The 14,671-nt window shown below is 31.7% G+C and overlaps 2 protein-coding genes across 3 annotated transcripts; one reads left to right on the forward strand and one right to left on the reverse strand.

Annotated features, from left to right (window-relative positions):
• The first annotated feature begins 315 nt into the window (after positions 1–315).
• Positions 316–1,659, forward strand: LOC114176933 (thioredoxin-like protein HCF164, chloroplastic). The gene is made up of 3 exons (XM_028062138.1): positions 316–612; positions 829–1,032; positions 1,237–1,659. The coding sequence occupies exons 1-3, from the start codon at positions 460–462 to the stop codon at positions 1,282–1,284; spliced, it is 405 nt and encodes a 134-aa protein (XP_027917939.1). The 5' UTR covers positions 316–459; the 3' UTR covers positions 1,285–1,659.
• A 1,185-nt stretch (positions 1,660–2,844) lies between these two features.
• On the reverse strand, positions 2,845–7,099 carry LOC114176932 (wall-associated receptor kinase-like 14). 2 transcript variants are annotated; one of them, XM_028062137.1, is made up of 3 exons: positions 5,776–7,099; positions 4,446–4,520; positions 2,845–4,345 (listed from the first exon to the last, which is right to left on the reverse strand). In XM_028062137.1, the coding sequence occupies exons 1-3, from the start codon at positions 6,512–6,514 to the stop codon at positions 3,075–3,077; spliced, it is 2,085 nt and encodes a 694-aa protein (XP_027917938.1). In that variant the 5' UTR covers positions 6,515–7,099; the 3' UTR covers positions 2,845–3,074. The 2 variants fall into 2 exon arrangements, with proteins under 2 accessions (XP_027917938.1, XP_027917937.1); XM_028062136.1 differs by having other exon boundaries at positions 4,446–4,532; positions 5,776–7,098.
• Between the last annotated feature and the right edge of the window lie 7,572 nt (positions 7,100–14,671).

The raw sequence follows: 14,671 nt of genomic DNA on the forward strand, positions 1-14,671 counted from the left end.
AGGTTAAAATATATTAGGTTTGATTGAGTCCAAATTAAATAAGTTATTTAAGTGGAGCTTAGATTAAGACTATGTTCAGGTCAAGTCGATATTAATAGAGTTCACATATAGCTAAGTTAAATGTAGTTTACATTGAATGGATAGTTGAAAATCATATCCATCATGCTAAGTTATTTTCACCTCATTCTAAGTGGAAATAGGATTTCTAATAAAAATTCCAATTAAATAGCATACATCTCTCTGATCCTTCTCCCCGGGTACAAATCATGGTTTTTAAACCACCTTTCATTCCCTAACAGAAATATAGAAACAAATCTAAACAGCAGTTGCAATCAAATTCAGCGTACAAGTTACCACCATAAGTTCCGTGTTAGTTGCTTCTTCTACTTACTCGCTACTTGCTACAAATACGTAACCACAGGATCTTTCCTTTCTAAGTTCTTCCTTTAATCTCTCTCAATGTCTCGCTTCTCTCTAAGCCTCCCAACTCTCCACACATTTCCACCATACTTCCATCAATATGTTCCAATCCTTCCAATTCCGTTCTACCCTCACAAGAAGAATCGTCAAGTCAAGAAGATCTTAAATAACCTAGACAAATCCTCAACAACGGTATTTATTTTTAATTCATTATTATATGATTGAAGTGGAGTAATTTTGAATTGCAAAGAATCATTTTGAATTGCAAAGAATCGAAGTAGATATTCAAATTTATAAAAAAAAAATGTAAATCTTTTAACCACGGTTAAAGCAAAACCCATAAGATCTTGAAAGTAAAAAAAAATAAAATTTCAACATGAGATACTCTAATGAAATGTGTGATGTCAGGAAAAATCTGTGGCAGAGTTTGACAATAGCAAAGGAAAGAGTACCCCAAAAGGTGTTCCTCGCAAATTCCCTAGCAAAGACTTGAAGAAGAAAATCGCCATTGTTTCCTTTCTAGGAGCTCTGGGACTTCTTTTATCTACAAGGTTTCACTTCTTTGGTGTTCCTTCGAAGGATCATTGCGCCCATGCATTTCCGACCGAAGAGGTTTGTTACCTAACGGCTCCCATTTCAGAAATTCAATTTCTCAGTCTTTTGTGTCACAGGCATTCAATAAGATTATTCAAGATATATAATTTCTATCAAAATATATAGCAAATCAAAAGTAAGTGCATGAAATTAAAAAGTGGTATGAGAATATCAGGAGTCCTCAGACTTATGGGATTGTTTCTGTGGTGTTGGATGTTCTAGGCTCAGCACAACGGGAAGCCCACTGTGGTGGAGTTTGATGCAGATTAGGTTGAAGTATATGTGGAATTAGCTCCTACTGTGCACAAAGTTGAGCAGCATTTACAAGTGCTGACAAAGTGAGCTTCTGAACAAGTGATGGCTTCAATAGCTTTTGATGCCTTCTGCAAAATTTCTCTAATTATTGTGCTTCTTGTGACCTTTTCGTGTACAATAATTTACTATCTTGATTCCACTGACATATATCTGAGAACAGGAAATGGGTGAGCTTTGTTGTTATGTAGAATGTGAACATGAGCACTTTTTATTCTGCTTCCCACTCTAACACTCTGGTCTGGTCATGCAACTTGTGACCAATCAGCGCGTGTTCACCACAACTCAACTCAAAACTAAGAAACCTAAATGAAATATGCTTGATGAATTCAACATGATGCGTGTCTTCTACAACTTTATTAGGTTCAATATTCCTCTTACTTAGACACTCTTCTATAAGACATCAGGTTCAAGCCTAATTGTAATGTTTCTTGTTGCAACACAGAATTAATATTGCTACGGAAACCTGGTGTGAGCTTTGTGAAAATGGCTATGAAAATCGGTTGAAATAGAGAATTTTGAATAACAAGTGGGTTGAATGGAAGATGTCTGGTAATGCTAATTTCATCTGTTACTTTTCCATAACCTGGAAGAGGACTTTGGTTTCAGCGACCTCTTTTGAAAGCAAAAGTAACTCTCTTTTCGGCAAAAGATCGTGCAGTTTTTGTTAAAAAAGGTTAAGTAAAAGTAGTGTGCTACAACTGGATCATTGGGAAATTAAAATCAAAATGAAATATATAGGATTGCATGAACCGACACTATTTCTAATAGCAACACCAGTGGGACTAGTTAACATCTTCATGGAACTATCGTTTTTATTATTCCTACAAATCAAATGCTACACATTCCTAACGCCTCGTGTCAAAGCAAAATTCGTTACTTTGATCCTATATTTGCCACCAAATTGGGGGTACTTTCAATAAGGGATTACATCAAACAGTAAAAAAATGACCTTGAAGGATGCCATTACGTTCTAAATGATTAGCCTTAATTTGAATGAATAAACCCACAGCACAAATATAGGCCTACTGATATCATCAGAGACTAGAGGAAGAGTTGTTGGACATATTATTTCTTTGGAAACAAAATCCTATATTAGTCGTTGCAGTAAATTTTCTTTTTGTCGAAGAACTAAATTGGTATGTATTTAACTAGTTTTTTGTCGAAGAACTAAACTGGTTCATGAGGCACCAAGTTTCAGTGGGCGCAGTAACGATTAAAATACCTTTTTAGTCAGCGTCAATTGCTAACTGTGAGCCTTTCCCTTTACTCAACTTTTCTACAAAAGGGGCGCAGTAGGAATCGGAACCACGATATAAAACACCAATGAAAACCATGTTTGGTGTAACCTCACTTAATAGCTCATTGACTTGGATAACTTCTGTTGAAGCACCGTTAGCAAATATCAAAAGCAACCTTCCATCACTACTTAACATATTCAAACAAGATAGTTACAGGCTCAGTTGTTGGTTACTCCAGCACCAAATTCTACACGCTAACTCTTCATAGGTCACTTTCTTACGAACAAAGAATAGTGAATAGGTGATTCTGTATATTGAGTACTTAAGATCAGTGAACATAAATAAATTGCCTTGGACATTGTTGGTACGAGAAAGAAAGAAGAATCTCTATGCAATCATAATCCAAAATGGCTATATCCTACAATTGCAAAAGAAAAAAGAAACCGTTGAATGACCTTTGCCATTCAAATAATGGATATTTCACCCAAATATAAGTATATTTCCTAACTAGCAATTTGTTGAAGGTGAGCTAGTTCCACTGAGCCAAGCATCATGCACAGATACAGGAGAATTGTCCTTCACTTCCGTCATTGATTGCAAAAACATTTCAGTCTTGGGTGGAACAATCAATGTCTCACTCCCTTGTCCTCCAACTCTCTCAAAACTAGCACCAACCAATGAATTCTCTCTTCCTATTCGAGGCGATGAACACACGGACCCAACCGATGAAGCTGTGCATATGGTTTCCTCCAAAGTTTCCCACTCACTGCGTCTGATAACTTCAAGCTCCTCAGCCACTTCAATCATTGTAGGCCTCATGTCACTATGAAAAGCAAGGCATCTAAATGCAAGCTCAGCCACCTTGTGAACAGAATAGAGTGTCCAAGCATCCCTATGTGGCTCAAGGAATGGATCAATGATATCATCGAGACAACCCCTCCTGATCCTTTCAACTGCAAGTGCAGCCAAATTGGTTTCACTTTTTGGTCGCGAAAAATCAACCACTTTCATGGCACTTATTATCTCTACCAAAACCACTCCAAAACTGTAGACATCACTTTTATCAGAAAGGTGAAAGTTCTGGTGATATTGGGGATCAACATAGCCCGGGGTCCCTTGTGGGGCGGTTGAGATATGTGATGTTTCTGACATGCCAAGCCTAGAAAGCCCAAAATCTGCCACTTTTGATTGAAAATTGTAGTCCAAGAGTATGTTGCTGGATTTTATGTCTCTGTGATATATTGGAGGGTTAATCGCAGAATGTAGATATGCTATGGCATTGGCAGTTTCTGTAGCAATGGTGAGTCTTATTGTCCATGGAAGTATTCCACCCCTTTCCCTTTGCAAATGTTCAGATAGTGTTCCATTGGGCATATACTCATACACAAGTATCTGTTCTCCCCCTTCTATGCAACAACCTAGGAGGCGCACTAAGTTTGGGTGACTCACTGAAGAAAGGAGCTTGATCTCGTTTATGACTTGGTCAACACTATTGGTGTCTCTATACTTAATCTTTTTTATAGCAACGCACTCATCGTTGTGAAGGTGTCCTGCATAAACTGTGCCAAATGCCCCAGTTCCCAGCCTATGTTTTTCATCGAAAAAACTTGTGGCTCTTTCTATTTCTTTGTAGGGATATAGAGGAACAGTAGAGTCGCCTGCAGCTTCTCGTAATAAGCGCTTTACTGTAACTTGTTTTCTCAGCCAAGAGGAACGACGCCTAGTAAAGTAACATAGAAGAGACAGAGCAACCACCAGGATAGCCGCAATTATGACCACTGTACACAACAATGCAGCATTTTTGTTCAGATTCTACTACAGATTTTTAACCGAATCGATTATGCAAAATCAATAATAGTATAGTTGGTAAGGTTCTACCTCCAACAAGGACAACGATTTTGATTGCTTTTCTACATCCGCCAGGCCATAGTGTTGAACCTTTGCATTGACGAACTGATGAAAAGGCTAAAACGAAAAAGGGATTAGAAAAATGACAATATTAAATACACAGAAGCTTAAGTCTCCAAGGAAATGAAATAGTTAATACCAGAATTGTGGCATGATGCAACTGGTTTTTTTACACCATAATTCTATTTCAGACACCAACAACTAAATATCTTGGCATTATTCATATCTACAACAAAGTCGGTGAGTTCATATCCGTATCTACTACTGACCAATTTTAACCGGATCTGTCGTGCCTTCAATAATATTCCCTATGGATTGCGTCAAAGTAGATGTTTACTTAATTTTAGTTTTCCAATGACTCGTATCACACTCAATTTTCAGGGTCAGCAAACGAAAAAATAATAAGCAACAAGCGTCGGTCGGTGATGTCCTGAACTAAGTTACCAGCAATATTTAGGTTCATTTCCTACTTCCCCACTTGATAAATGTATTTGGCACCACTCTCTCCCCTCTGACCACTTATAATATTGAATCAAAAAAATTCAAATCCATCCTACCAGACATGTGCTTTACCCGCTATTGATCCATAAATAATCCAAAGGTACCATCAGAACATGTTGACTTTTGAAGAATTATTTCCTACGCAAATTACCCTACATAACAACAACATATCAAGCCTAGCATTGAACAGTTCCATTCTTCCATATTCTCTGCGAAATTCTGGGTCACTAATCACCCATTAACTCAAAAACCAACACCCACACCCGGAAAGAGAATCAATATCATCATGGTCTAAATGGGTCCACAATAATCAAAATATTGAACTTTATGCTTAAGTCTACATACCACCCATGCCCCTAACATATCAAATATTTCCATTGTGAACCTTGATAAAGCACACACTGATCTTTAAGAGATTCTCCACTTAAAAAACCTCATCCCGAAATTCCCGATGCACAATCCTGCACTGGTATTATAAACTAAACCAACCTGGCTGCCCAAAGCATAAAGCCGCAACCAGATGTCAAACACCATTTGGTCATCATTCGACAATCATAATCACCATCCATTATCATCATCATTACAATAACTACTTCAAGAAAAGCAAACAATACATGTACCTCCTCTCTTAATTTAAACGTTTTTCTTAAACAACACTTTAGACACGGTTTAGCGTTTACCTTGCTACTACTATTAATGTATTAACCAGAATGAAAGTGTAATTAAAATAGACTTTAACAGGTATGTATGCAAATCAACAAAGTAAAGTGTGATCGAATAAGAATGAGAAAAGACTCACTACTCCTGCAACCATCGCCGTCTTTGAAACCATCGCCCACGAAACCTTCATGGCACCGGCACCGGTAGCCTTGATCTTTTGTGCCAAGCTTGACCACCGTGCAGGAAGCATTGTTGGAGCAGTTACACGGCCCTTTAAGCCACCACCCCAACTCAAGCATCTGTAATTGGAGCAAAAGCTCTTTTCCTTTACTCTTATCATAAGCAATAGCAGAAAACAAGAAGTTACACCCAATTCCCATCAAATCACTCTGCTGGAGCACATCTTCACGCCGCGAACTATTACGCGGCAACTGCTTGAAGCAAATAAAATCTTCACTTTCGTTTTTCCGGTCACACCCCTCCACCGGGTTGTGGTCGCCAACGAAACTCGACGGGGTAATATCGCAGCTATTGAATTTGGACTTGCAACCCTGCAACAGAAAGCTATTGTTGAACGTAGGAGAAAAGTTAACACCGAAAAGAGGGTCTACGATTCCCATGCTGCGGTTGCACTTCACCGGAAGACTCACGAATATGCCATCAGAGGTTATATTCTGAACCTCGAACTCGCCGATTTTGACTTTCGTACCGTCGTTGCTGCAGTTTAGTTTGACTTTGCTGTCAGAACAGAAGCCAAAAGGGTATTGCAGGGAATGTTGTCCGCAACTGGGTCTGCAGTTGGTGGCAGTTGCGGCGATCGTTGAACAGAAAACGAAGATGGAGAGAAGCAGTGCGAAGTTTATGTTGTGGTGGAACATCTCTGGATGCGAAATGAAACTTGGATTTGAGGGAAGGGTGTAATCATCAGCTTTGTGCTGTAATAAAGAGTTAGGCTTTTGAGGAAGTTGGAAAAGCGTATAAATACGTAGTTGACTTTGGAGAAACGGAAATTAAATCCCGTGAAGATGCGGTTGGGTGGCCATCTATCTCAATAAATGCTCACAGGAAATAAAGGTTTGAATTAAGTTGGGAATGGAAAACAGAGAGAAAAATGAAGGAGTGATGTTGATATGATATACATGCATTATGCATACCTTTAGCTTCCGGGCTGGGCAACGTTGGGAAATTAATTGGTGTGGCAGAGGCAGGAGTTCTTCACCAAACTACTCGAAGATCGAGGTTGAAAGTTAATGGTGTGTGTGATGTAACAAGTAGTAGAAGAGTTAAGTTGTGGTCTGTGAAGCATAAAAAGACCAATGAATGAAAGAAGAGCATCGCACTGCATAACACAGGCAAAGAGAGCGCTTTGATTGAGTGAGTTTTCAGAGAAGCTTCTTCTGGTTCACCACACACGCTTCTAATTGTTGTGTGGCGTCTGAGACCACTTGTGCTGGGACCTCAACGTAAAAGACATGTCTTCATTTTTGGGTCTTTTTCTGAATCACGAATCTACCCTTTGTTTATTTTCTTCTCCACAGAAAAGCCCCTGCTCTTTCTCACAATTTGCCTATGCACACACATGCTTCTTTGGCACGTGTGCAGGAAATAAAGTGGATAAAAAGAGCAAAGCTAGAAATACAAAATAATCAGGATACTTTTTGGATTTTGTTTTTTATTTGGATAAGTGAGAGTAAATTGAAAACAAAAATATTAGGATTTCTTTTTATCTTTTTATTTTTAATACGAAAATAGCTTAGAGAACAAAATTACCTTAATAAAAAAGCTCATATATACTATATTAATGTAGAATAGTTTTTATTCAGCCATCAAAATATTCTTAGCGATATAAGATCATTATGTAAATTGAGAATAATTATTTTACCCCAATCACAATTGAGTGTATGGAACGTCAGATAATATTAATAATAATAATTACATATACATAAAAAAAATCAATCGTGAATATATTAATAAGTCAATATCATATATATCTGGTATTAATTTTTGTAATAAAAGTATGGAAATATGAAAGAACCAATTGTTCACACACACAAGTTATCAATTTCCAAACAATGGATTTTTCACCATAAGATAGTCCATCATCATACATCAAATTAACATTATATAGCATCAGAAAATCGAAGAATTTCAATATTTAATTCCAAGTGATAAAATATTTATGTTCCTATATATTGTTGTTCATTAATATTTGAAAGGAATAAAAAATATTTAGAAAAATAGCAATAATATAAATTCATATTATGGAAATTTAAAGAAATAATTTAAAATGAATATATGAATAACAATAACTAATAAATCAACCTCTTTTATATAAGATATCTACGTTTAGTTATATATGTCAAACGAATAAAGGATTGACCAGTGTGTTATCTTGCCAAAACTAATTTCATATTTTATCTTTTCATTTTGTCTTGAGTTTGAAGTAGAAGGTAATAACAAGACAAATATTTTTTAAATATTTATATAAATATATTATTTATATGACTTAAATATTCATTTATTCTAATTTTCGTAAGGTTTATTTACTTTGATCTTTATTTTTTTTTTTAATATTTAAAAAGGTTTTATTTGTAAATTATGGCCAATTTGATTCTTTTTCTAAACATCGTTTAAATTGTTAAATTGATTTTTTTTTTAATATTTAGAAAGGTCCTATTTTTTTAAATTACAGTCAATTTGATTCTTTTTCTATACGTCATTTCGTTCAAATTGTGAACGAAAAATAAACAGTAACTACCACGTGTTACTTATTGATTTTTGTTTTCTTTTAAAAGTTATTCACGTTTCAAGTCAACACATTGTGACATGTGACATGTGACGGTATCATGTGTCAAGCCAAATCACAACCACGTGTCAAGTCAGTATCATTGTCACGTGTTAGTATTTCGTGATTTATATTCAATTTAATCACAATTTTGTTCAATTTAACCCAAATTTACGTTATTTTTGTTCAATTCGGTCCCAATCTTTTTCATCTCCAAATTGATCAAATTTAATCTTTATATAAATGTAATAATGAACTTTTTATTAAAATTTAAATTAACATTAAATATTTCTTTCATTATGTTTAAACCAACCATAATTATATTATTGAAAAAAAATTATTAGATTTATGTTTGATGTTTGCTACATGTAAAAAATAGGTTTATATTTGGTTTAAAAATAATAAATAATTTTCCTACTAATTTTAAAAATAATCAAGAAGTTTCTTTCTAATTTAAAAAAAATGAAGAATTTTCCTTTTAATTTCAAAAATAATGAAGAAGTTTCTTTATAATTTTCAGAATAATTAATAATTTTCCTTATCACTTAAAAATAATGAAGAATTTTCCTTCTAATTTTTAAAATAATGAAGAATTTTTCTTATAATTTTAAATTAACTTTAACCATATTTTTTACATATAGCAAAAATTAAATATAAATCTAATTATTCACTTCCAAAAGTATAGTTATGTTTGGTATAAAAATAGTGAAATAAATATTTAATATAATTGTGAATTTAAAAAAATTAGTATAACATTTATATAAAAAGTAAATTTAGACAATTTGGTGAGGGACAAAATTGGGATTGAATTAAATAAAAATAACGAAAATTAGGACTAAATTGAATAAAATTAACAAAAATTGATACTAAATCGAATATAAGTTAGGAGACACGTACACATAACAATGATATTGATTTGATATGTGACAATAATACTGACTTAACACGTGACAGTGACACTGCCACATGTCATAATGTTAACTTGACATGTGGACAACTTTTTTAAAACTAAAAAAAATTAAAAGAAGACATTTAGAAAAAAAATTTAAAATTTAAAAAATTAAAAGAAAAACGAAGTGACACATGATAGTTGGAGTTCACATCTTGTTAACAATTTAAACGGAATATAGAAAAAATGACCAAATTGACCATAATTTCCAAAAATAGAACCATTTTAATATTTTAAAAAATAGAACTAAAATTAGTAAAGTTTATAAAAAAATTGGGATCAATAAATATTTAAGTCTATTTATATTGTCTTTCAAAAAATTTATTTTTCTAATTATCTTCGAGTTAAGAAAAATAAAATAATTAATATCATTAAAACATAATTAATTATCTTGAAATGGTCAGTGACAATAATTAATTTTGTCTCCCGGATAATTTACTATCTTTCTTCAAAAGCACCGTTATTTTATTTAAACTTGCGTCGGTCTTATTAATGTGATATTGTGTACAAGTATAAATATTTAACCATTCCAATAAACTACCTTATATTTTCTAAATTTATACTAATTTCTTTCTATGTTCTACAATTTTATCATAATTATCATGTTTAATAATTATTTAATAATGATCACTTACGTATTATTTTAATATATATTATCAAATTATAATATATATATATATATTATATTATATATATATATATATATATATATATATATATTGTATGTATATATAAATATGTATATGTGAATATCCAATTTTGTTCGGATGAATAAATTCATTTTTAAAAAAAATTAGTTAATGATAAATAAACAAAGGTGAAATAATTTTTTTTTTAAAATTTTCAAACTTTAATCTTACCAAAAAAAGAAAAAAAAAGAAAAATCTAATTTATTTTTAATTATCACACTCATTCCCATAAACCCAAGAATCCAACATATCTTTGTCCTCACTTTTTACCTTTCTCCCCTATCCCCTTTACCTGATAGAGGAGAAGTGATATAATTATAATAATTTGTAGCAATATTTCTCTTCTAATTATTAGAATCAAAATCAATATTACTTATGATGATTGAGATTATGTTCTGATTTGATGTGATTTGAATTACGTAATATGTTGCTATCATGACCAATCATTTACATTGGTATTGCTTAAGTTCAGTGTCTGTGCGACACCTCGCTTGACCCTCATTTCCAAATAATTAAAAAAACCAAAAAATTTCAAAATTATAAAATAATACAAAATTAAATTAAGAAATTCTAAAAGGTTCTCTCCTTACACATGACCGAGTTTAATCATTGTCGGGTTCACTAAATAAAAATAAAATATTTTTTCAAATAGATTTTTCATAAAGAACTACGTAACCTTGAATCTCCTTTGTAAACACAGATACTTAAGAGCAAAGATTAATTATTGTTGGGCCCAAAAAATTAAAAAAAAAATTTGTTTCTTGTGTACATTATTTTATTATTATTATTATTATTATTATTATTAGGAAAGATAAACATTTTGAAAAACCATATCCTTCTTAGGAAATCAAGAAATTAGGCTAAATTTGTGTTGTCCATTTCAATTCATTCTTCATGAAACTCCATCTTTACTCCTACATTATCCCCTACTTTGAGCCTAAACCTTGACAAACCTTAAAATAGTTCATTTTTATCAATCCCAAACTGGAGCAATTACCTTGTTTGTAATTCATATATTCTCGTCATTCATCCCAAATTGGGGCATTTATTCACATTGAAGACTATGATCATATTAAGGGCAACTTGTGAAGACTTCGTCATTTTTCCACCTCCTCAATTGGGAAAAATCAAAACACACTTTTGCATTCTAAGATCATCCTAGACTCTCACACTAGAGGCAACATTTTGAAGTCTTTCTTCATACCATCAATAATGAGACTAATTCAAATTTGAGCAACTCCCTAGTTAATCTTCATCACCTCATCCAAGCCTTTTCAAGTCCTTGACAATTTCATGAATGTCATTCAAATAGTGTTTCAAAAGAAATAATAAACGAAATGGTTCATTTGTACACCGATTATACCAAAGAAGTTATTTCAAGAAGTACAAAACTCAAAGTAGAATGATTCTATGAATTCAAAACCCTCTACATGGTAATTGTCGTCGAATCTTTTGGATATAGACTCTCTCCTCATGATTGGTATAATATATGTTTTCAAAAAAAAGTGAAACAAAAAAAAAGGTTTTTGGATTGAGACTCTCTACGTGATAATGGTCATTGAATCCTTTAGATATAGACTCTCTACTCGGGATTAGTCTAATTATTTTCAAAATGTCAAAATTGCAACAACAAAAAATGGATCAGGACCCTCTACATGGTAATGGTCTTCAAATCTTTTGGATATAGACCATCTCCTTGGGACTGGTCTAATTTGTTTTTTTTTTTCAAAAAGTAAAAAAAGAAAATAAAATTGTGTATCAGATTGGGACCCTCTACTTGTTAATGATCACCTAATTCTTTTCTCTCAGATATAGACCATCTACTTTTGAATTGTCAATTTTTTCTTTAAATTTGTTTTCTTTTAAAACCGACCGAAATTAGTGTTTCTATTTTACTTATCTTTGACTACAACAATATGAAAAATTCAAACTTTTATATTATATAGTAAAATCTAAGTAAACAAGAGTAACTATGAACACTCAATTTTGTCCGGGTGAATAAATTTCTTTACAAAAAAAATTTAAAAAATTAATATTTTTTTTAGTTGATGATAAATAAAAAAAAAGGTGAAATAATATTTTCTTCGAAGATTTTTTAAACTTTAATTTTAACAAAAAAAAGAAAAAAAAAGATGACAGAAAGATAAATAGAATAAAAAAGAAGAAGGAACAGTCCAATTTGTTTTTACTTATCACACTATTTCTCATGAGTCCAACAACCCACCATATTTTCGTCCTCACCCTTTGCTTACCCTTTATTTCTCATAGAGAAAATAGTGATATCATTCTAATAATTAGGAAGCAAAGGTAGTTAACAAAATAGTAGATTAATGGAGGAGACGAGGAATGAAAAAATTTAGAATAGTGTCGTTATTTTTTCTTTTGATTCATGCATTTCCAAATTTTATTATATTTTCTTTTAATATTGTACGCGTTTTAGTTTTACATCTAACTTCGGTCTTTTGCTTTTGGAATATTATTTACTATTATTCATAAATATCATCCTAAAAATCACAAAAAATAGTTTTTCTCATCTCGTTTAGTGTCTTTCCGGCCGCTCGCGACGCGTAACACCGATTTTCAAATCTATTTTCTAAAATATATATAAAGAACTGAAAATAAAAAATAGTTTTATTTGATTAATTTCAGTTTCTATGCAGCCACTTGCAATACGTGATACTCATTTTCACATAATTAAAAATACCTAAACACATAATTTTTTTTTTCAAAATTATAAAATTTAAAAAATCAAATCAACAATTTTTAAAAGGTTCTTTAAGAATTACATTATCCTTGATCTCTCGTTATGAATGGAAATACGTAGGAGGGAGGTCAATCCTTGTCGAGTTTACCAAATAAAAATCAAATCTTTTCTCAAATAGGTTTTTCATACAGAATTATGTAATCCGTAACCTTGATTTTCCAATATAAATGGAGATACTTAGGAGCGAGGATTAATCCTTATCGGACCCAACAAATCAAAAAATTATTTTTGTTTCTTATACTTTTTTTTTTCACGCGTAACCGTCTCTCGGACCCAAAATCTGTTTTTGCATATCTTATCTTATCTTTTTAGTTTTTCTGTAGTTTGACAGAATAAACTTATGTAACGACTCCAAACTCTGTTTTTTTTTTTTTAATTTTTATTTTTGGTTCGTCATGACTTTGTTTTTGCATATCTTCTCTTATCTTTTTAGTTTTCCTGTAGTTTGTCATAATAAATTATGATAACGACTCCAAACTCTGTTGTTTTTTTCAAATTTTATTTTTAGTTCGTCGTTACGTTTTGGTTGCAATAGCAGTACATATACAAGTATATATAATATCATTGGTTAATAGTGTTATTTTGTTTACGCATAAACTTAAAATGATATATTTTATTAAATTAATCTATGGTGTGATTTTGTTAAATTAAGTTGATCGAGTCATGTGTCTAAGGATGGTATCTAGACTTTAGTGACATCTGTGAGTATCGACTAATAGAATCTACGATATAACAGATTATCTTACATCACTAATAATACAATATTTTAAGCAACCTAATTTAGAATATTAAGTGTTAGAATTAGACACCTCAAATCCATTAGAAACTAGTGTGATAAAACAAGTTTTTTATGATAACAAAATTTATAATGAATCGAAAGACATTAGTTAAGAAGATTCAAATATTAAAGTCATATATCAATAAAAGAATAAATAGAATACATTCATATAAAGATGGAAATAGATTTAGTCATTATTAGTTTAAGATAAGAATATAGGAGACGACTCGTTGACCAGACGAGTGTAAAACAATTGATCAAACGAATCATAAATTGATAATTTTAAGAAACTTATTACTCGAAACAACTCACCGACTGGAAATAGCTCACCTTACACAAAATTATTTTATTTTATGTTATGATTATATTTAGGAGATAACAGATGTTGATAAAAATTTTGGTGATTGTTATAAACAAAATATTAAATTTTCATATAAGTCTTTCATTAGATTATTTATATATATATATATTGATATGTTTTGATTAAATGCATCTATATTTTATAGAATTGATATGTTGTATAAGCCTTTTATGGTGTATAACTCTTGTATTAAATTGAAGTTGTATAATAGTAATATATGTGAAGTTTTGCTTAACATAAATATACGGGTGTTACGACTAAAATGTTTTAAAATTATGGGGAACAGGTCATGTGTGTGGAAAACGTCCCCTACCATACACCAAATTACATGATAATGATTTTTTATTTGAAAAAAAACAAAAAAGTAGAAACATATTGGTGATGGCGATGGTCAACCAATAAATTATAAAATGGTATAACCAAAACACAAGACGAATGGAGTGGGGAATGTGGTGTGCGGACTCCATGTAAATAAATAATTCTTTAAATTATGAAAGGTGGGTATAGTCATCCTATAAATAATGACACATTATTTTATCATTGCCATGTCCAATCCAATGAACCCTAAAATGTTATAATCCTAAGTCAAATTAATTTAGTGCATATCGTTTATTTTGATGATTACAGAAAACAAACAATGTTTATTGGCTAACCTAACACATCATCGATATAATATGGCACTAACCAAATTCGGTTGTGTTCTCAAAGC

Source organism: Vigna unguiculata, chromosome 3 (assembly GCF_004118075.2).
Source record: "Vigna unguiculata cultivar IT97K-499-35 chromosome 3, ASM411807v1, whole genome shotgun sequence".
Classification (NCBI taxonomy): Eukaryota; Viridiplantae; Streptophyta; class Magnoliopsida; order Fabales; family Fabaceae; genus Vigna; species Vigna unguiculata.